The sequence below is a fragment of the Salvelinus alpinus genome, chromosome 9 (genome assembly GCF_045679555.1).
Source record: "Salvelinus alpinus chromosome 9, SLU_Salpinus.1, whole genome shotgun sequence".
NCBI lineage: Eukaryota > Metazoa > Chordata > Actinopteri > Salmoniformes > Salmonidae > Salvelinus > Salvelinus alpinus.
In genome coordinates this window covers 28,490,684-28,514,779 of record NC_092094.1, presented here as the reverse complement: position 1 = coordinate 28,514,779, position 24,096 = coordinate 28,490,684, and the positions used below count along the sequence as shown (strand labels likewise).

The window sequence follows — 24,096 nt, the reverse complement described above, 5'->3', positions numbered from 1 at the left end:
ACTTGACACATTGGAAAGAATCAACCAAAAAACAGAACAAACTGGAATTCTATCTGGCCCTACAGAGAGTACACAGTGGCAGAATACCTGAATAATAGCGTTGATATTGAGCGAGGTCGCCATAGGCAGACCTGGCTCTCAAGAGTAGACAAAATATGTGCCCACTGCCCACAAAATGAGGTGGAAACCAAGCTGCACTTTCTAACCTCCTGCCAAATGTACAACCATATAAGAGACACATATCCCTCAAATTACACAAACCCCAAAGAATTCAAACAAATCACATTGACAAACTCCTGTATGTTAGGCGAAATACTGCAGTGTGCAATCCCAGCAGCAAAATGTGTGACCTGCTGTCAGAAGAAAAGGTCAACCAGTGGATCAGAAACACCAAATGTAAATATAACCTAACCAGAACTAACACCCACGACAACCTCAGACTCTACCCAGAACTAACTGTAGATATAAGCTTCTCTCCTGGGGAGAATAGGAACCAAAACAATAAGAAATTACCAGTGTCCCATCAACTAGGGCTCTGGGAGACCAGGTTCTGGACTGATGAGGATCCCTGCCCTGATGCTACACGCTGGGCATCAATCACTGGGGTTCTGGGGCTTGAGTTAGCCTCTCCAGCCTTATGGATGGAATGACCTTCCACATTCTGACACCTGTGTCCTGGTATTGTTTAGACCAATGAATTGTTACAGCTCAGTTGGCCAATGTTCTAGTTCACCAGGGTAAAGAGAAGGCTCAGGGAGGGAAAATAATGGGAAAGAAAAGAAATAAAGAGAAATAGAAAAACTGAGAATTTGAAAGAGGAGGAAATGGGGAAGAGAGTTTGACATACAGCAGCAGCTGAACCTCAGAGAGAGAGAAAGATAGAGAGAGACAACCAGGGTAGAAAGGTTTCCATTCTGCAGCATCAGAGACATGGCTGACACATGGTTGTGTGTGTGTGTGTGCTGGGCAGTTGTGTAGCATCCACTGTTTTCCAGTGTGACTACACAGTACAGTATGATCCAGATATTTCCGTGTGAAGAAATATGTCATTCAGACTAAGGGGACTAGAAACAACATGAGTTCTTGGGTTCTTGGGAGGAAGGTGCTGCTGTAGGGAGGATGTGTCATGATTACAGGATGTGTTGGTGACCGAGCAGGAGAATCCAGGGACATGTTGAGTGTGTGACATGAATCCAGACCTTAGTGTGTCTGTTACTCTCACCTGACACACACACACACACACACACCCCAGTAGCAAGAGTTATTCCATGTTTCATCATCCTGTCACTTCCTTCCCAATGAAAAACATGACATGATCTCCTAAACTTCCCTTCTCAATAAGGCAGTCATAGAGCCTATTCCAGCTCACTAGAAGGCAAAAATGCTAGCTTGTTGTGTACTGTATATGGGTTGATGTATTTTACCTCATGTGTCTTACACTCCTCAGGGGGGACCTCAAGTCTTATCCTCTTCATTCTCACAGCTCAAACAGGCTGAAAAGCAAGTTGAAGCAGGAAAGGATTCATCCAACATTCACCTCGGCTGCCGGCTTGCCCCTAGGATCTGAAATCTGCCGCTCACACCTGTACTTCTACAGTGGCAAGACAAAGTATGTGAACCCTTAGGAATTACCTGGATTTCTGTCTAAATTGGTCATCAAATTTGATCTGATCTTCATCGAAGTCACAACAATAGACAAACATAGTGCTTAACTTCTTAATAGGGGGCGCTGTTTTCACTTTGGGAAAACATTGTGCCCAAATTAAACGGCCTCGTACTCTGTTCTAGATCATACAATATGCATATTATTATTACTATTGGATAGAAAACACTCTGAAGTTTCTAAAACTGTTTGAATTATATCTGTGAGTAAAACAGAACTCATTTGGCAGCAAACTTCCAAACAGGAAGTGAAAATTCTGAAAATGCGGCTCTGTGTCAGGGCCTGCCTATTCAACTGGCTTATATTTATGGATCTGTATGCACTTCATACGCCTTCCACTAGATGTCAACAGGCAGTAGAATGGGGTGTCTAGCTTGATCTGAGACCGAATGAGAGCTTGGAGTGACAGGTCCGCTCTTTTGTCAGTATTGAACTGCGCACCAAGGAACCTAACATTGTCTTCTGAAATGCGTTACATATACACGACGAAATGCTCCGGCTCTGATTTTATTGGATACATATGAGAAAAACATCCTAAAGTAGGATTTTCAACCGAGTTTGACCAGTTTATTCGACGTTTATTGGGAATTTGGGAATTTTTCATTCAGTGCGCAAAGAATTCTTGGACATGTGCCCTCCACATGGCTAGCCAAAGTTGCTAATTCGACAGAAGAAATGGACATTCTAAAACAAAACAACGATTTATTCTGGAACTAGGACTCCTTGCATAACATTCTGATGGAAGATCATCAAAAGTAAGAGAATATTTATGATGTTATTTCGTATTTTTGTGGAATATGTTGGCTCCAACAAGGCGGAGAATAGGTGGGCGCTGTCTCACAATATTGCATGCTGTACTAAAGTTATTATTATTATTTTTTAATCTAACACCGCGGTTGCATTAAGAACCAGTGTATCTTTCATTTGCTGCACAACATGTATTTTTTAGTAAAGTTTATGATGAGTTTTTTGGTTAGATTACGTGACTGTCCAAAATTGCTCCAGACAATTTGGTGCATCATGGCTACTTATTCACAATGTAAAACCAGGATTTGTAGCTCTAAATATGCACATTTTCGAACAAAACATAAATGTATTGTATAACATGATGTTATAAGACTGTCATCTGATGAAGTTGTCCAAAGGTTAGTGATTAATTTTATCTCTATTTCTGGGTTTTGTGAAAGCTATGTTGGCGGTGAATAAATGGCGTTGTGTGTTTGGCTATTGTGGTGAGCTAATATAAATATATATTGTGTTTTCGCTGTAAAACATTTTAAAAATCAGAAATGATGGCTGGATTCACAAGATGTTTCTTTCATTTGCTGTATTGGACTTGTGATTTCATGAAATTATATTATATGATATCCCTGTCGCGTTAGGCTAGGCTATGCTAGTCAGCTTTATTGATGAGGAGGATCCCGGATGGTGACTCGTTAGAGGTTAAACTAAAAACACACAAATTATTGTATTTCTATTATCTATATTGAATACATAATACAAATTTAAACATTCACATTTTAGGTTGCAAAAAGTATGTGAACCCCTAGGCTAATAACTTCTCTTAAATCTAATCGTAGTCAGCTAACCTGGAGTCCAATTAACGAGACGAGATTGGAGATGTTGATTAGAGCTGCCTTGCCCTATAAAATAAAACACAAAATGTGAATTTGCTATTCACAAGAAGCATTGCCTAATGTGAACCATGCCTTGAACAGAAAATCTCAGAAGACCTAAGATTAATAATTATTGACTTGCATAAAGCTGGAAAGGGTTACAAAAGTATCTCTAAAAGCCTTGACGTTCATCAGTACACGGTAAGACAAATTGTCTAAATGGACAAAGTTCAGCACTGTTCCTACTCTACCTAGGAGTGGCCATCCTGCAAAGATGACTGCAAGAGCACAGCGTAGAATGCTCAATGAGGTTAAGAAGAATCCTTGAGTGTCAGCTAAAGACTTGCAGAAATCTCTGGAACATGCTAGCATCTGTTGATGAGTCTATGATACGTAAAACACTAAAAAAGAATGGTGTTCATGGGAGGACACCACAGAAGAAGCCACTGCTGTCCAAAAAAAACATTGCTGCACGTCTGAAGTTTGCAAAAGTGTACCTGAATGTTCCACAGTGCTACTGGCAAAATATTCTGTGGACAGATGAAACTACAGTTGAGTTGTTTGGAATGAGAACACAACACTATGTGTGGAGAAAAAAAGGTACAGCACACCAACATCAAAACCTCATCCCAACTGTAAAGTATGGTGAAGGGAGCATCTTGGTTTGGGGCTGCTTTGCTGCCTCAAGGCCTGTACAGTGTGCTCTTATTGACGGAAAAAGAAATTCAAGTTTATCAAGACATATTGCAGGAGAATGTAAGACTATCTGTCCACCAATTGAAGCTCAACAGAAGTTGGGTGATGCAACAGGACAACGACCCAAAACACAGAAGTAAATCAACAGAATGGCTTCGACAGAAGAAAATACTCCTTCTGGAGTGGCCCAGTCAGAATCCTGACCTCAACCTGATTGAGATGCTGAGGCATGACCTCAAGAGAGCCGTTCACACCAGACATCCCAAGAATATTGCTGAACTGAAACAGTTTTGTAAAGAGGAATGGTCCAAAATTCCTCCTGACCGCTGTGCAGGTCTGATCCGCAACTACAGAAAACATGTGGTTGGGGTTATTGCTGCCAAAGGAGGGTCAACCAATTATTAAATCCAAGGGTTCACATACTTTTTCCACCCTGCACTGTGAATGTTTACACGGTGTGTTCAATAAAGACATGAAAACATATAATTATTTGTGTGTTTTTAGTATAAGTAGACTGTGTTTGTCTATTGTTGTGACCTAGATGCAGATCAGATCAAATTGTATGACCAGTTTATGCAGAAATCCAGGTATTTCCAAAGGGTTCACATACTTTTTCTGACCACTGTATATATAAACCTGATAGCTAACTGCCACAGACCTTCTATTGACCTCACTGTTATGGTAATCAGATGCAAACATGAACCCTGAGCTATACTCAGACCTGGAATAACCTGTCTGTTAAACACAGACTCCACCTACACCCAGAGCAGAGGGCCTGGTGAAATAGCTTTACCAAAATGGTGTCTTTTCATGTCAATCAGGAGGACCCACAGTTGGGTTGTACTTAGCTTGTCTTGAGTTGCAGCTAGGCTAACACTTAGGTTGTGGTTGCGTGTCTGTGGGTCTAAAGAAAATGTTTTTTTATTGGGTTTAGGAAATACTAACTTAGAGGACAGGGCAGATGCCACTGATTAGTTGAATCAGGTGGTGTGTTAGTGTTGGGCTTAAACAAAAGCCTGCACACCCTGTGGTCCCTAGAAGCCGGGTTAAAGAACAATGGCCTAGAATAAAGGACGGAGGCAAGGCAGGCAGCGGTGACCTAAAACAGACAGGACCTATAAATAAGCCTGGTTACAATGATGCAGTTTGGAACGGTGTATCTCGGTATTGTCTTTCCACAGGGGGTTGCCCAAATAGACCTAGGGTCCAACCTGTTGTGCACACAACACAGGAAGCTGCTGAGAGGATGGCTCATAATAAGTCCGGAACAGAGCAAATGGAATCAAACACCTGGAAACAACGTGTTTGATATATTTGATACCATTCCACTAATTCTGCCATTTCCATGAGCCCATCATCCCCAATTAAGGTGCCACCAGCCTCCCGTGGTGCACCCACAGACATAAGCAAACACTGAAAGAACCAGAAGGTGCAAAGGGAAGAGACTAGGGCCTGACAAACACAGTCATGTGCTGTGTTCTACATTGAGCACACTCTACATTCACAGGTCTTCTGCTGCCTAGAGTAAACACCAGCCAGGTCTCACACTGGGTGGCTGATATCATGGACATGCCACATTTCTCCACAGGTGCTGGGCTAAAAACACTCAATTTACTGTGTGCAGGCTTTTCTACCAGGCTCTTCAGATAAAGAGAGCTGAGAGCTCAGAGACTAACATACAAGTCCTAATGACTGAGTAAAGGCAACAGACAATGCTGGTTTGACAAAAAGAAAGGAAGGATTTACCGCAATACCCAGACCCCACCTGCTGCTAAGCTTCAGGAACACCCACAAGTGCATAAACATGCATGCACACAAACACAGAAAACACTAAATATCCAAAGGCAAAAAACAAACATGCTCAAATATCAAGATGAGAGTATATCTCCCTTTCCAACACTCAAAAGTGCTGTGTGTGTGTGAACCTTCTCCCAGACATCACATAGATTGCAGCAGCTCAGCTCAGGGAGCCCCAGCTGCCTGTTAGATCAGCCAGTCTCCTGCATATACAGACAGACCCCTCAGACAGACCCCTGCCCCACTCAATAGGCCACTTCTCATTTAGTTGATACAGCCCAAATCCATCCTTTAAACCCCAAACGTCTTAGGGATAGCACCTTTTTTTTAAATTTTCGCCTAAATGACATACCCAAATCTAACTGCCCTGTAGCTCAGGCCCTGAAGCAAGGTTATGCATATTCTTGGTACCATTTGAAAGGAAACACTTTGAAGTTTGTGGAAATGTGAATTGAATATAGGAGAATATAAGACAATAGATCTGTTAGAAGAAAATACAAAGAAAAAAACAACCGGTCTTTTTCTACCACCGTCTTTGAAATGCAAGAGAAAGTTCATAGTTCTAGCCATCCCTCTGGTTGTAATTCCGATAGTGTCAACAAGATGGCAGCAGTGTATGTGCAAAGTTTCAGATGGATAACTTGAAGAATGACTGACCTACAATAATTTTAGTGTGAAGTCCCCAGGTACATTTGGGCAAATTGTGAAGGAGACATTCACATTCATATTTCATTTTTCTGCAAGAATATCATCAAATCTGTATACTTGGACTTTGATTTAGCTTTCCAAGTATTAGTAGCCATATTATAAATTCAACATTTGCAAACAACCAGTTTTCATAACTCTGAATATTCTTATAATTTTGTCCAAAATGAAAAGGCATGCGGTCGTACAAGGTTAGTAGCTACATTTTACGACATATACATGGTTTCCGGATACTCCCGTAAAGCCCAGCTCATTGGCTATCTAGCTAGCTTTGTTTGACGACAATTGGTGCTCTCTGACCAGATATGGTGTCCTATAGGATATACTACACCCCTAATGAAATAGGGAAGTCTTGTTACCTTCTAGGATCTCTGAAGAATAGATACGAACGTGATTTGACTCGTTCAAACAACGTTTAGGGTGAGATTTTCACAGATTCCTTTCTTTGGAAATTGAACGAGTGGAAATTCAACATCGATTGTGCATGCTATAGGGACCTTTTTAGGATATGAAAAAGGATTTTATCTAACAAAACGACACTTCATGTTATCTCTGGGACCCTTTGGATGATAAATCAGAGCAAGATTTCAGAATGTAAGTACACATTTCAACTTCAGAGGTGAATTTATCAAACCTATCGCGTTGAATAAAGTGTTTTGTTGTTAGGAGCTATCCTCAAACAATAGCATGGCATTTTTTTTCGCAGTAATAGAACTGTATATTGGACAGTGCAGTTATATTAACAACAATTTAAGCTTTCAGCCGATATAAGACACTTATATCTATCGACATTTGTTGTTTCTCTAAAATCTGCGATCTTGACATAACGTGCTGAATGATTTACAACTGTCCCGTTGACGGAACGCCGATCCTTAAGATGTGTTATTTCATAGTTGGGATGTCATCACTATAATTCTACAATGTAGAAAATAGTAAAAAGAAAAGAAACTCTGGAATGAGTAGGTGTGTCCAAACTTTTTAGACATTTTGGCTAGAGAAATTGATGATACTACAATGCAACATATACATTGATCATCTCAGCAAGGTTTTACCCGTGGTCGTGGAGCAGGGTGGAACTGCAACTAAAATGTAGTTTAAATAACCATCTGCATTTTGAGTGTCTTTTTTCTAGTTATTTTATTAACGAAAGCATAAAGATGTTGATGAAAAATACTGTACCACTGTTTTGAGTTAGAAATGTAACACTTCAGAGTACTTAAGCATCGAATACATTGCAGGTAGGGTGATGTTCACACCAAAATTAGCCGGGCTATGAAGAGTCTATTGTCCTGATAATTGGGCTACAAGTGTTTGAAAACCTATTTTCAAAATGCTACCAGATGTCCATCACTACTGTAAATAAAAGCACAGCATCTTGTTTACATTCTTTATTGTAACTACAATGTCACAAATAATTTGTATCTACCTTTCCAATTACTTTTAGAGTTTGGGATTAATTTGATTAATATTATGGTGTTTATATTCTGTTAGGAATGGAATGGAAACTATAGCGCTGTACAATATGACGGTTGGGAGTAGGCTACACAGTACTGGGCTATTTAGCTAAAGAATCCCTGTGTCGTACACAGGAGACCGGGGTTCAATTCCCCAACAGGGAGGAAGGAGTAAGCTGTCCTTGTAAATAAGAATTTGTTCTTAACTGACTTGCCTAGACATTTCTACACCATAATTTTAGTCTAACCAATACACAAATTGAGATTCAGTCAAAATAAAAATCTCATTGATTTATCAAGACCAGTCCCCATGCTTGTCTCAGAGCAGCGCAAAACAGAGCTAAAACGGTGCTACGATATAATTCTCCCCCTACCCTCCATCTAGGCAAGTCTATTGTCCAGCTACCTGCTACAACAGCGCGAACGTTTCCTTAGTCAGCGCCATTATTAGTGCAATGCCCCTTAAAGTGTTGCTCTGTGCTACCCAGTGTGGCGGGGTGGGGGTCCAACTCCCTCCCTCCTCCGTTCCCCATGGGCTAAGTCTGTCTTCTGTGTGCGGCTCTATGGCCCATCCCGTGCCCCCTGCCCTCGTGCATTGAGCCTTGCGCACTTTCAGTAGATACAAATGGAGAACTGCAAGGCAATCCCATTGTGCGCCACTCGGGAGCCATGACCAAAATACACTGCTCAAAAAAATAAAGGGAACACTTTACAACACAATGTAACTCCAAGTCAATCACACTTCTGTGAAATCAAACTGTCCACTTAGGAAGCAACACTGATTGACAATACATTTCACAATACATTTCACATGCTGTTGTGCAAATGGAATAGACAACAGGTGGAAATTATAGGCAATTAGCAAGACACCCCCAATAAAGGAGTGGTTCTGCAGGGGGTGACCACAGACCACTTCTCAGTTCCTATGCTTCCTGGCTGATGTTTTGGTCACTTTTGAATGCTGGCGGTGCTTTCACTCTAGTGGTAGCATGAGACGGAGTCTACAACCCACACAAGTGGCTCAGGTAGTGCAGCTCATCCAGGATGGCACATCAATGTGAGCTGTGGCAAGAAGGTTTGCTGTGTCTGTCAGCGTAGTGTCCAGAGCATGGAGGCGCTACCAGGAGACAGGCCAGTACATCAGGAGACGTGGAGGAGGCCGTAGGAGGGCAACAACCCAGCAGCAGGACCGCTACCTCCGCCTTTGTGCAAGGAGGAGCAGGAGGAGCACTGCCAGAGCCCTGCAAAATGACCTCCAGCAGGCCACAACTGTGCATGTGTCTGCTCAAACGGTCAGAAACAGACTCCATGAGGGTGGTATGAGGGCCCGACGTCCACAGGTGGGGGTTGTGCTTACAGCCCAACACCGTGCAGGACGTTTGGCATTTGCCAGAGAACACCAAGATTGGCAAATTCGCCACTGGCGCCCTGTGCTCTTCACAGATGAAAGCAGGTTCACACGCGCATGTGACAGACGTGACAGAGTCTGGAGACGCCGTGGAGAACGTTCTGCTGCCTGCAACATCCTCCAGCATGAACGGTTTGGCGGTGGGTCAGTCATGGTGTGGGGTGGCATTTCTTTGGGGGGCCGCACAGCCCTCCATGTGCTCGCCAGAGGTAGCCTGACTGCCATTAGGTACCGAGATGAGATCCTCAGACCCCTTGTGAGACCATATGCTGGTGCAGTTGGCATGATTTCGTTTTCAAATAACGTAAAATGAGCGAGAACAAGGCCATTCTTGAACATGGAGTGAGACATTACTAATTTGTAAATAAAGCCAGTTTGTTACTTAGAATTATTTATTTCTGTTTTTAGAGGGAGAGAAACCAAAAACAGTCTGTGTTGTGTTGCTACAGTCATCTCATGGGTCTCCCAGTCGAGGCCGGCACAGGTATTGAACCAGCATCTGTAGCAACACAGCTTGCACTTCTATGCAGTGTCTTAGACCATTGCGCCACTCAGGCGCTGTACAATGTGACCGGTCGGGAGTGGAGCAACCACTGTATATGATGGTAAAACATTCTTATGATGACTATAACATTTGTTGGTACCTTCAGAAAATGTGTAAGAATTGGTGCCAGGTTTCCTCCAGATGTGAAGCTTGGCATTCAGGCAAATTAGTTCAATCTTGTTTCTCATGGTCTGAGAGTCCTTCAGGTGCCTTCTGGCAAACTCCAAGCGGGCTGTCATGTGTCTTTTACTGAGGAGTGGCTTCCGTTTGGCCACTACCATAAAGGCCTGATTGGTGGCGTGCTGCAGAGATGGAAGAACCTTCCAAAAGGACAACCATCTCCACAGAGGAACTCTGGAGCTCTGTCAGTGTGACCATTGGGTTCTAGGACACCTCCCTGACCTAGACCCTTCTCCCCTGATTGCTCAGTTTGGCTGGGCGACCAGCTCTAGGAAGAGTCTTGGTGGTTCCAAACTTCTTCCATTCAAGATTGAGGGAGGCCACTGTGTTCTTGGGGACCTTCAATGCTCCAGAAAGTTTTTGGTACCCTTCCCCAGATCTGTGCCTCAACACAATCCTGTCTCGGAGCTCTACGGAAATTCCTTCAACCTCATGGCTTGGTTTTTGCTCTGACATGCACTGTCAACTGTGGGACCTTATATAGACAGATGTGTGCCTTTCCAAATCATGTCCAATCAATTGAATTTACCACAGGTGGACTCCAATCAAGTTGTAGAAACATCAAGGATGATTAATGGAAACAGGATGCACCTGAGCTCAATTTAGAGTCTCATAGCAAAGGTCTGAATACTTGTGTAAATAAGGTATTTCTGTTTTTATATTTCCAAACATTTCTATAAACCTGTTTTCGCTTTGTCATTATGGGGTATTGTGTGTAAATTGATGAGGAAAACCAAGTATTTAATCAATTTTAGAATAAGGCTGTAACATAACAAAATGTGGAAAAAGTAAAGGGGTCTGAATACTTCCCGAATGCAGTGTAAGTATTCAGACTCTTTACTCAGTTCTTTGTTGAAGCACCTTTGGCAGCAATTACAGCCTCGATTCCTTGGTATTACTGGAGACCTAAAAATAGCTGTGCAGTGACGCTCACCATCCAACCTGACAGAGCTTGAGAGGATCTGCAGAGAAGAATGGGAGAATCTCCCCAAATACAGTTGTGCCAAGCTTGTAGCGTCATACCCAAGAAGACTCAAGGCTGTAATCGCTGCCAAAGGTGCTTCAACAAAGTACTGAGTAAAGGGTCTGAATACTTATGTAAATGTGATATTTATGTTTTATAAATGATAACCATTTTTTTTGGTCATCTTTGTTATTGTGTGTAGATTAGAGGAAAAAAAACATTTATTGAATTTTATAATAAGGCTGTAACATAACTAACGTTCGTCGTCTGAAGATGAGGAATCATCGGACCAAAGCGCAGCGTGGTAAGTGTTCATGTTAATTTATTAAAACAGAACACTAAACAAAATAACAAAGAGAATGAACGAAAGTCCTGTAAGGTGCAACACAAAACAACTACCCACAAAACACAGGTGGGCAAAGGCTACCTAAGTATGGTTCTCAATCGGAGACAACGATAGACAGCTGCCTCTGATTGAGAACCACACAGAAATAGAAACCTAGAATGCCCACCCCAACTCACGCCCTGACCAAACCAAAAGTGAGAAATAAAAAGGATCTCTAAGGTCAGGGCGTGACAATAACAATATGTGGAAAAAGTGAAGAGGTCAGAATACTTTCCAAATGCACTGTATACTGTCTGGTTTGAAATCAATGCATGGATATCATGAGTAATTAGCTCTCAAGACAATCATCTCAATTGGATCAGCTGGATAAGAACAAATTCTTATTTACAAGGACAGCCTACTCCTTTCTTCCCCATTGGGGAATTGAACCCCCGTCTCCCACGTGCCCGACACAGGGATTCTTTAGCTAAATAGCCCAGCACTGTAGCCAACTCCCGACCGTCACGTTGTACAGCACCATATTTTCCGTTCCATCCTAACGGAAACCCAGAGGGTTTTTCATTTTTCTTGGAGTAGAAACACCATATCAATCAAATCAATTAAGCAAAATTTCTTAAAATCAGTCCCATATACCATGATCTTACAAAAGAAGGTTTTAAATTCTCAAGTACAGCCACTATTGATGGCTATCAAATGCTTCTCAAAGATGCCCTCTGGTGGTCAAACTAGCATTAATGGTACCAGTGGCTGGCACTTAAATAACGTGCCATAGAATTCTGCTGCACCGCGCAAGCTGTGCTGCAGTACGCTGCAAATTTTAAAGGACGAACCACTGTACAAGACAATCTGCTCTTACCTCGACGGGGACCCATCAACTTCCCTCTTTTCTGCTTCGGCCCACCACCTAAGTGGAAGAGAGGACAGTAGCAGGTAGCTGTGGTTTGTGACTACTATGATTTCCCATTGTAGCCAATTCAATTGCAGCCATTCTGTTACTGATTTTCAGTGAGTTTTAAATCACTTAATAATTCATAAACAAACTTATCAGTAAAAACAACTAATTGGTAGGCAAACCTTTACTTGTTACCTCTCAAGTTTTATTATATTCCCTCCTCATAAGGTAGAGAAATTAAAGTATCTTAAATATATGTGAGTTTTTGGTAACAGAATGACAATATTTCTTAAATTTACAGAAGGCAAATAATTTTTACAAAACTAAATATAAGTGTTGATATTAGTTGGCAGGGGTCTTTACTTCAACATTATTGTGTTTTGATGTATTCTTAATACCTTCTAAGACTTTTTCTGGTAGATGTTTTCTTAGACCACTTTTCCATCTGTTTGACCAGAAATCAAAGCCTTTGCTTATTCCTAATTTGTGGGATGGAAAATGGTAGCCTTAATTTCTCAAAAATAAGACTCTTAGCTTTGATTTGGCACCCAATTTGACATGCTTTTATGAATTTCTTTTTATATTGAAATGCTCCTATTCTGAAATATAGAGTGATCATGAATCAGAAATCTCTCTCACACACGTCATGAGATTAGGATACTATATTTTTTTAAACACCAACCGTCTGTAACAACAAAATCAAACGGTTTCTCCAAAAATGGCCTATAGTGTCAAATATTACTCAAATATTCAACATGCATTTTACACCAAAATAAAACATATTTTGAAATTAGACAGGGCCATTCTGCAGATTATATACAGAGACAAATAGACACAATGATTCATTTCCACTGGATTGATTTCATATGGCAGGTGAGCCGCATCTTAAAGACCGATAGGCCTAGCTACTAACTAGTACATTCGGTCAATTCCCAGCCCCCCCCATCCTGTGCAAGCAGGGTTTGTTGTCACTTGATCAGCTGCTTATCTAGTCCCGCCCCCTACCAGTTTCCGGGTAGTAACAGGTTGACCAATCGAGGAGCTAGCTCACGCTGCAGGAGCACAAAAACAAAACAACTCATGCCGTCTGAACCTTTCAGTCAAACTTAAATAACTAGACGTGAGATAAAATATAATGTATACATTCTGATACCTCGGTGTAAAAGGTTACAATACATGTTTTTAAGAACTAGTGTTAATGAGAGCTTGGATTATATTAGTAATTCAATTACCACTACATCATAGCTTTGTTAGGGAGGAAAACACAAATGCAAAAATATAACAATAATAACTAACTAGCAACTACAATATTTACTACTTTAAGATGGGAATACATTTTTACCACAAACATTTCCCCATTGTATAATATGATTTCCCAATGACTCACGGGTGGAAAACAGAAGTAGGCCTGTCTGTAGCGAACTGGCAAACTTGACAGGGGACATGTAACCGACTCGTAAACAAGACTACGTTAGCTACGCGTGCAATGGCAATACTGATTCGATGATATATTGATCAGCTAACGTTACAATGACGGGACTGTCAACCGAAATGACTTTACAAAATCGAGATATATTAGCTAAATACCCAGACATAAAGTCAAGGAAACATTATTAGATTGTAAAGAAAGACCATTACATTTGGACGGTTGACGATCATAGCTCGCAGAAAATGGTGCTCAACAAGGCCAGCGTCATTGTTTAGCTTTTTCTAGCCATCGTCGTTTGAAGGATAAAGCTATATTAATTTTGCATAAAATAAATTATTCATTGTAGAAAACAATCATGGGCTGTTTTGATGAGAGCGTCACTATTAAGCAAGCCAAAACTACATTGCTTGATAAGTGCCCAAATGTCATCCAATAGGCCTACTGGCACCTGTAGTTTTCTGATCTGAGCAAACATGCAAAAATGTTTGATCACACATATCTAGCAAATATTACTGTTGGGTAAAATATTTAACCTATATCTGGCAACAATGTAACGTTAACCTTACAGAACTGAAACGAATCGTGTGATGCCTGATCAAAACAAAAACAAAATCTGCTTTTCTTGTCAGAAAATCTAACAACCATCAGCAGTTATTGTTCACTTACACAACACGTCAGTTGTCTTTAATCAATAAACAATCAATGCTAGAGACCTGTCACTAACTAGTTAAAATACGACAAAGATGTTTCGCCTGCCTGTTGTTTATGTTCAGAAAAGGATACAGTTTTACCACGTCGGTATCCATTCGCCTCTTGCCTGGACTTGGCGACGACATTGTTGTATTCCTTTGAGAAGTGTCAACGTAATAACGTTAAATCCGATGCTAGCTCAATACTTCAAATATATCGTATCCCTTTCACGTTTGTCCATCGATCTAAATCTGCACTTTCTCTTAACAGTAGATAATGTATGTCGCTCTCCCTCTCTCTACCTAGTTCGTTCCTGTCCTGTCCTGAAGCTTTGGGCGCGTTTGAGCAGATTACTTTTGTTACGCCTTTCAAAGTGTGTTGCATTATGGGGATATAAATTATCTGATTTGTGCCTATATGTGGACTGCATGAGCAGAAATCATGTGATCACAGTACACTACGTTTTGCAGTCAGAGCGGAAGAGGCAAAACGGCAGGTAGCCTGGTGGGTAGGAGTGTTGGGCCGGGAACTGAAAAATTGCTGGATTGAATCCCCAAGCTGACAAGGTAAACATGTGTCATACTGCCCCTGCACAAGGCATTTAACCCACTGCCCCCCACTGGCGCCAATGGGTCGATTAAGGCAGCCCACCTGCCTTGTTTGAATGGTAAGGCAAAAGCAACCAACTGTAGACAAAAGTTGGGGGAAGTGCATCTGGGAAAGCCGAAATACAGACACTGTGTGGTTTTCCAACAGCAAGGATCAGTGCAACATGACAGTGTTGCCATTGTTTATAAAAGTTGTTCTTTATAATGAAATAAACATGTCTCTAACCCCCATATCACACACTCAAGCTGAAAATGTGTGTACAATCAATTGGTGAGAGAGAGACTCATAACACATTAATTTGTACATATCCACTGTATACATGAATTGAGGCAAAGTTGGTTCCTGTTTCAGTCATGTCTTTGATCATGTTCACGTGGGTCAAACAAAAACACCCCCATGATTGGTTGACAATAGAGCCTCCCACAATGCAGGTGATTGCTGCAGGATGAAGTTGGTGAAGAACAACTGCAGAAATTTGAAGTCGACTGCAGTCAAAACGTCATGACCTTTGATCAAATAGTTTTTGTAAAGTTCGTGCAGTCAACATGTAGGCACAAGTCGGAATTTTTTTTGCCCCATAATGCAACACACTTTGAAAGGTTGTGATCATGGTTGGTAACGACTTATCAAAAGTGATCTGCTCGAACGTGCCCAGTCTTTGCTGCAGTCCACTGCAAGTTTCTGTAGTTGCTCTTCCTGGGCACCAACTTCCTGGGCACGTTAGAGCAGATCACTCTTGTCAAATCGTAAACCATCGTTGGTCACAGCTTTTCAAAGTTTATGTGCAATCAGTGAAAGCATTACCATGTTTATCTCTCAATACCACAAGGATTACGCAAGTGAAGTGTAGTCTAGTGAAGTGTAGCGTAACAGACACTCAATCAGCCTCCACAGATAGCATTATCAACACGTCAGAAGCCATGGCAATGTTTAGAATTACAGGAAATTTGCTTTAATACTGAAACATTTTCTCTCACCCTTATAAAAAAAGTGTAGTTTAGCAGTACATTTGCTTTAAAAATGCAAAAATGTCTCAGTCTCATGGCAAAACATGTAGAATAGCATAAGATTATCTGTAAAACTGCAAATGTTTCTCTCTGCCCCATGAAAAAATGTGTAACAGCTGGAGCTCCTACCTAAAAACGTGGACCTCTAGTGGTTTGAATATTGCATTTGATCTCAGGCCCTTTCTATGAACATTTCAACCCAATGAACATAATTTGCCCACAGTTTATTAGCTTAAACTGCATATCATGTTTCCCATGTTGATGATGTTCATTATGCATTATGTTTGAACCACAAGAAGATAATAAAACAAATATGAAAGTAAATTATTATATTTGCCTGTATTTACCCCCAACAAATGAAATGTTAATTAGCTGATAATGTGGGTATCATAAATAACTACAAATGCCATGATGACCTGGACGAGACTGCCGAATTGAGGCAAAGGTAAGAATCTCTGGATTAACTATGTAATGTTAGCTAAATTCAGTGGCGATGTTAGCATGAAAATCTTGGTGGGGCAAAAAAAAAAAAAAAGTGGTATGCATGCCAGCAAAACCACTATACAACATAACACTAAACAATACATTAATTGCACTATAATGGTGACAAGCGGTGCCCACAAACTGTTAGGGCCTACATAAAGCTGTCCCAACAGCAGAGTCCCAACAGCAGTCCCAACACCTTACCACTGCTACACCTTGCTATCAGCTATTATTGCCTTTTTTTTTTAAACATAGCTGATATGGCTGACTTGCTTAAACAAATGTGGTTTCTTCTGACAATTGAGATATACAAGCTATGGCATAAAGGGGACGACAAGCGGATAAGAGGCAATCCGTAATATCTATTAAGACATTAATGAGCGAGCTAGGACGGATGTAGTCAATATAACTATTTGTTCAGCACTTTTGAAATGTACAGCGACAGAATTTAGAACATAGGCCATTCTTACAGTGTTCTCCCTGTACACCAAGTCAGAAACCATATGATAAATAAAGGGGGCATATAAGCAGACAATGAATGCTCTTACAATATTCAATGATTACATTTCTCAAAAACAGGTTATAGGCTACATGTGCACCACCAAGTCAGAACAGTATGCGAAATTAAGAGGTGATTTAAGAGGTTGAATCATAATGACATCAGTGATCTTCAGGTTGTAGCTCTAGAAAGAGCCCCAAGTTCCCAATTTACAATTCCGATTTGGTTGAAAGTTCAAAACTTATTTTGCCAGTTGTAGCTCATTTTTCCTGAGTTCCCAGTTGTCTTGAACTCACTAAAGTCAGATTTTGCAGTTCCGAGTTTACAGTTGTTTGGAGCACGGCACAAATTATGCTTCATTGACAGCATGGCCGATGTTGAATGTTTATAACTAATCTTAGACTTGGGACCACACAGACACTCCACTGAATAGCAGGATAATGATTGCTTTGCAATGCTTGAAGTTAGCCAAACCACTCATTGTTGAATTTGCGATTTCCAGTGGTGGAAAAAGTACCCAATTGTCATACTTGAGTAAAAGTATAGATACCTTAATAGAAAGTTACTCAAGTAAAAGTCCCCCAGTAAAATACTACTTGTCTAAAAGTATTTGTTTCTAAATATACTTTTAAGTATCAAAAGTAAAAGTATATGTCATTTCAAATTTCTTCAATTAAGCAAAGCAGGCGGCACCATTTTCTTGTTTTAAAAATGTATGGATAGCCAGGGGCACACTCCAACACAATTTACAAAAGATGCATTTGTGTTTAGTGAGTCCGCCAGATCAGAGCCAGAAGGGATGACCATGTTTTGTCTTGATAAGTGCGTGAATTGGACAATTTTCCTGTCCTGCTAAGCATTCAAAAAGTACTTTTGGGTGTCAGGTAAAATGTATGGAGTAAAAAGTACATTGTTTTCTTTAGGAATATAGTGAAGTAAAAGTTGTCAAAAATATAAATAGTAAAGTACAGATACCCCCCAAAATTACTTAACTAGTACCTAAAATTATTTTTACTTAAGTACTTTACACCACTGGCAATTTCCAACTTGTTGTGTAATGGTTATGTCCAATGGCCGGTGAGCACCGATACATTTGATCTATAATTTCTCTTCATTATTTCTCTTCATATGACAAGGATTAAAAAGTATTTGCCAGAAGATTGTCGACTTGATTCATGATGATGACTGCTAGCTAATATTTTGAAAGTATGACGTTGACATGATCAGTCCAATCAAAGCTACTGTTGATATAACGTGATTTGACATCATTTTATCTGTTGCCAATGACCTTGAGCCTTTGTGGATGGGCACTTCTAATTTAACTCTATGGCAGCACCCAAGGGGCTTGAATTTTCAAGCTCTACCATTAGACTTGGCGGTGACATAGTGTCTCCATGAGTGACAGAACACTGAGCCAATCACGGCGCAACGCTCCGTATTTTCTTCTGGCTTGCCCCACCACAGAAAGCACTGAGCTAGGCAGGTGGGGCTCTGCCTCACCTGAATGATGGGTCACCACTGGCTAAATGTAGTGATGAGTAGGGCTGTTACAGTGACCGTATTACCGCCACACAGGCGGTCACGTCTCATGAAAGCATTCAAATTCCACGTAAACATTTACTCACAGTAATTAGGCTTCTCCAAGCTCTGATGCTGCTGATGGTCATTAGTAGCCTACCAAACTTGCTACCTGTCAGGTACTCAGCACTCTATTGTCCCTCTAATCACTATGACACCAATGCAAATTTAACCAAAAATCTAAACAAACACTTCATGAGAGCATGTGCTCATGTTGCGCAACATTTCTATAGGCTATGCAACTGCGTGAGAAAACAGAGTGATGGCCTCTGTTAAAAAGAAGAGGATCACATCAGATTTCTATAGGCTAGGCCTACTATATTTATTTCTCAACTTTCGTAATATTAAGCACATTGCTTCTCTTAACAACAGGAATATAGCCTACCAGGCTGGCATGAAAATGAACCACGGGAAAGCGTCCTCCATTAGCTATTTAAGTGCATAGATTACATTTCCCTCCCCCTTTTTTGAGACAGGTGCATGATAATGGTCCATTCTAAATCAAAAATAATTTCACACATATTATGTAAAGACAAGATTAAATAAAGAATAGTCTGATGGGTGACAATATTAGCTTATCACTTGTAAATTGTATATTATCACTTGTGAATGATGCCCAGCGTAAGGCAAGAAACAATGCCTTTTTTGTTGTAACTTTTTCAAATCAAAGTCTCACACCTCATCTAGCCTAGCCCATAGGCCTATATGTTTTGATAAGGTTTGTACCACAACTAAAGGGGCCAAATAACTTTTTTAAATTAAGCACATTAATCCGCTTTACAAGGAGTGTAGAGCCTAACTGGCATACATAAGCAGCATGTGAGTTTCAAGTTTGGGGAAGAACATGTTCAACATAAAAATGCACCTTTATAATAAAAGCATTACATGCATAATCACACTTGCGGTCAATTTTGATAATGGTGTTTCCAGCTAATGGAACATTCGTGCTTATTGCCTACTGCCGTGTGCGCATTGCTTCGCTTATAATTTGAAGAAATAGCCTAATAGTTTATCAACATTTTAAGCTAAACGTTCTGATCTGTTGCGTCAGCCTCATTGCGCCAAAGTTTTTTTGATGCTAGTAGTTGTATTAATTTGTGATCTATCGCATCCCACGACTGTGGTTGGAATATTTATTTCTTGCACAGAATAGGTCAACTTTTGTACTATGGGGGATAGTAGATTGACATAGGCTAGTGCTTTAGCTGTTTGCTAGACCTACTCATGTTGTTTACTGACGGAAAGTAAATGTGTACAGTTCTTCCAATATCTTCAATAAGTACCTCGGAATTGGATAAAAACGAGCACATTTGCATCTCGGATGTGTCTATCTTCACTTGTAGCCTGTGAGAAAGACCCGATCACGTGATGGAGACCAAGTGAGTGAGAGGTGCTTCGGAGCACGCAACACTCAATGAGAAGGGAATTATAATTATTATATTTAGCCCAAGGGAACCCCGGCCACTGGCCGCAAAAGGCATGGATTTTTTTAGGGGGCATTACAGCCACACAAAGGGGATGCCGCCAGGAAATTTGAGGCATTATCAAGTGCTTGTCAAATTGTGAATGAGAGACTGATGAAGTGTGTACAGCCTGCGCAAAAAAACAAAGCAGAGCTCATGCCTTTCAAACAAAGTCGGATCATTAAATTCGGATCATGCAACCATACAATGTGTTAAAAATCTAATCATGTGACAAATAACTCTAAATTAAGCATATAGTAGTACCTATTTCTTTGTTAACCACTCGACACAGAATAGCCACATGTTTAAAATAAAAAATACCATTATTTATCTTCCGTCTCTCTGTGTTTCATGATTTTCCTTAAATTCATAAGAGGCTGAATGTATCTCACATGAGAAAGCATCCGAGCGAGTGAAACAGAGCCCCTCTGTCTCTCTACAAGTAGGTCATACTTTTTTGGCCAGACAGCATCAGATAGATGGACAAAACATACAGAGACAGAGAGGTGCTGTTTCGCTCGCTCGGATGCTTTCGCCGGTGAGATATATTAAGCCTCTTGCTAATTGAAGGAAAGTTATGAAACACAGGGAGACGAAAGATCAATTATTTAATGTATTTCACTTTAATTTGTGAATAAATAATTGTCAAGTATGATCACATTTATACCTAAATAAATGCTGCAGTTGCTGTTTTCAAAGTATTTCTGCCATTTTGTTTCATAGCTGGTAAATTAATCGCACAAAGTCAAAGAACTGCAAATCCTAGCCTATCCCACCTGGCACAACAAGTGAAGTGCTGAGTTAATTTTTAGGAGCACTGTGCACAGGCATAAAAATTGGTCTAATTTACTTGAAACGAAGTCTACTGACGTGAGACCTTGTCCTTGTGTTTTTTTTGGGCTATTTACATTGTTTCGTTCACAAGTTAGTTTGTTTTTCAATGTTTGAGTTTCAACTGCCAGGAAAGAGAAGACTACATGGCTGCTAGTCACACAAGATATCCACATAGCAAGTTGGGCGCGATGAAACAACTGAAGCCCATACATTTTCAATGATAGTGTCGAATTTGGTCAACAAAAGAAGAAATAGCTTATTTGATCTAATAAAAGTTATGTAATGCATAAGTTGTTACGAGTATACTGATATAAGTAGGACACATGACACTCTGGCAACTTTGAGAAAATACACTTTATATTGGAGTTGTCTCGAGATGGCTATGCATATTCATGTCATGGGCTACAGTAGTAGCACAGCATCTCTCTCCATTGAATACCGGCGGTTGACATCAACAACCCTCATCGAATATTAAAAAAAGATTACAATAATTAGTTTGTTCCACCAATCCAAAGAAAGGATAGGCAGGAGCTAGACAGCCCGCCGTGCCGCTTTGTGGACAATGACTCCCGATGTTAGGGCGGAGAGAAGAGTATCTTGTCAGTATATCCATAACCTTGAATAAAATGAACTTTATTCAAATACTCTGCAACGTTGCATCGTAATTGACCAATTGAATGCAGACCGTGGGGGAGAGAATGACACTGAATTGGCCAACTCCCATTCGTAAAATCTGGTACCATAGCTAGCATACAGAAATTGGTGGTGATAGTCAACGTCGTTTTTAACTGTCATGCAGTTGATTGAGGATGATGACATGAACATGTATTGGGGTCAGAGGCGACCCGTCATTCAGGGCAGGTGAGGCAGAGTACTTCTTACTAGCAAATTAGGTACTGTTTTGAAAACATTACAAAGCATGCTCATCTGTTTTTTTGTGTATTTTGTTGGTGTAATTTTAGCGATTATATTTTGGCTGGTAAAAAATCTGAGTGGCTGGTGGACCAAAAAGTTAGTTTCAGGCCCTGGACACACCCCTCACTGTGTTAATTGGCTGCACTAATTGTACTGTTTGTCTACATAACCTGCTTCAAGCATTTACCATGTAACCCTGAGGAAGGCACTGCATGCCAAAACGTTGGTTGCTACACCAATTAAATGCTTGGGAGCATAATTAGAGTGTGCGACTTTCTTTTTATAGTATACTTTCTGTTAGTAAGCTTCTCAAAAATGTTAGGGGGTGTGCATCAGCTTATGCCTTTTACTAAAATGTGTAACAGCAACATTTTCTCTGAGCCTTATGGCAAAGATGTCAGTTCAATGTGTAGTTTTGATTTACATTTGGTTGAGTTGTCAATTTACGTGAATTCAATGACAAATCAACAAAAAGGTCACTGTGTCATTCGATTTAGGTTAAAAGTTAAGTAAAAAAAAAAATGAAATTCCCTTAAATTGATTACTTTTAATAATCCAATCAGTATTCCACGTTGATTCAATGTCATCACATTTATTTTTTGTTGTTGAAATTACATGGAAATAATGTTGATTTAACCAGTTTTTGCCCTGTGGGATGAGATTAGCTATAAAACAGAACATTTTGATATTTGGCACATGTTAAAAAGTGTAGAATTGCAGGAAGTTAGCTGTTCGCCACTGTGCAGCAGGTAATCAGCCGGTCATTTTTTATTGGCATCACTTGTGTTGAGTTTATATAGGCGACCAGTTTTAAATTGATAGGCCACTGTGGAGTGGATTTACAGTGGTTAAAATGGACATGTAAAATGCAAAAGTCAATCAGTCAGCCATTTTTCTACCAATCCCTTAGCTTTTCTCAAACTAAGTTAAGACATTTACCATTCCAGATTTGGTGTCATTTGGTCCTATGGTTCACGAGCATAAGAGTTAAGTATTTTTTGTATATTTTAGCATATTAGCGTATGTGCATATGAATATACTGGTATAGCGTGGCCATCTTTGAATGCATTCATGTTATTTTTCTCTTTTGTTATGAGTCCTAAGACCAAATTTGGAGTGAACCTCACTTTTAGTCAGGGCCTAAAATGTACTTTTTGGTCTACCAGCCACTGTGTCAGGTAAATCTACCAGCCACTTAGATTGTTTACCAGCCAAAATATTTTGGCCTGCTAAAATTACACTAACAAAAAGCCCCAAAAAATGGATTAGCATGCTTTGTAATGTTTTTAAAACAATACATGTATTACTAGTAAGAATTCATGTTGTATTTTGTTTCATTTCATGGAATGTTTTACCAAAATATCACAGATAAGACAAAAATATTCACATTGTGCATGTTTTTACCTGTGCGAGTGAGAGAGACTGACTAAGCCATAGGTTCCCACACAGCACCCATGCAGTGCCTTAGTAGAGGTGACCGGTCCGCTCCTGATTCCCAGGATCATCATCTTGGTCGGCGTCCTGCAGCTGGAGCCGCTTGCCGGGGAGGGGGTACTGTCATGTGTGCTCCCTCCCCGGCCTCTAGGTCACCAGGCTGCTCGTTATGGCGCACACCTGTCACCATCGTTAAGCGCATCAGCGCATTATGACACTCACCTGGCCTCCATCACCTCCTTGATTGCCTTCCCTATATATGTGACTCCATTTGGTTCCTTCCCCAGGCGTCATTGTTTCTGTTTCATGTCTGTGTGCTGTTCGAGTTTCTTGTTTTGTATGATGTTTTATTTTATTAAAACACTCACTCCCTGAACTAGTTTCCCGACTATCAGCGCTCTCTTCACAGACCAATACTAACGCAACTTTAGTGCATTCAGACTCCGCTAAAGAATGATGGGATTAGATTAAACTGGCCCGGGTTGAACCAGTTTTTTTTTTATTATATTTTTATTTAACCTTTATTTAACTAGGCAATTCAGTTAAGAACAAATTCTTATTTACAATGAAGGCCTACCAGAAGGCAAAAGGCCTCCTGCGGGGACTGGGGCTGAGATTAAAATATATATATATGTAGGACAAAACACATTATGGCCAGTCACTTGACCGGGCGAAGCCGGTGAGGGAGGCAATTGAACAGTAATCTGCGCCGCTCGGGTCATGTTGTCTACAAGGCAGCATGATCCAGTGTTTGGAAACATAAATCTTATTTACATAAAATATGTGTTTCAATTTTCAAAGTAGATTTCATTGGTTATGCAGATAAAACATTTTTCTCAAAAGCAATCACTTTTGCATGTAAAAACCGGATCCTACTCATTACTCCACGT

The 24,096-nt window shown here is 40.4% G+C and overlaps 1 protein-coding gene across 4 annotated transcripts in view; it reads right to left on the bottom strand.

The window, feature by feature from the left end:
* Positions 1-23,355, bottom strand: part of LOC139584590 (ubiquitin-conjugating enzyme E2 H-like) — a 42,196-nt gene extending 18,841 nt beyond the window's left edge. Inside the window, exons 1-2 of one of the 4 annotated variants that reach the window (XM_071416617.1) lie at positions 23,177-23,355; positions 12,230-12,277 (exon numbers count right to left, since the gene is read on the bottom strand). In XM_071416617.1, coding sequence (XP_071272718.1) covers positions 12,230-12,245 — 16 coding nt within the window. In that variant the 5' untranslated portion in view covers positions 12,246-12,277; positions 23,177-23,355. Of the gene's footprint in view, positions 1-12,229; positions 12,278-14,477; positions 14,770-23,176 lie in introns of those variants that run through there. The other 3 variants (XM_071416615.1, XM_071416618.1, XM_071416616.1) reach the window with 3 other exon arrangements.
* Between the last annotated feature and the right edge of the window lie 741 nt (positions 23,356-24,096).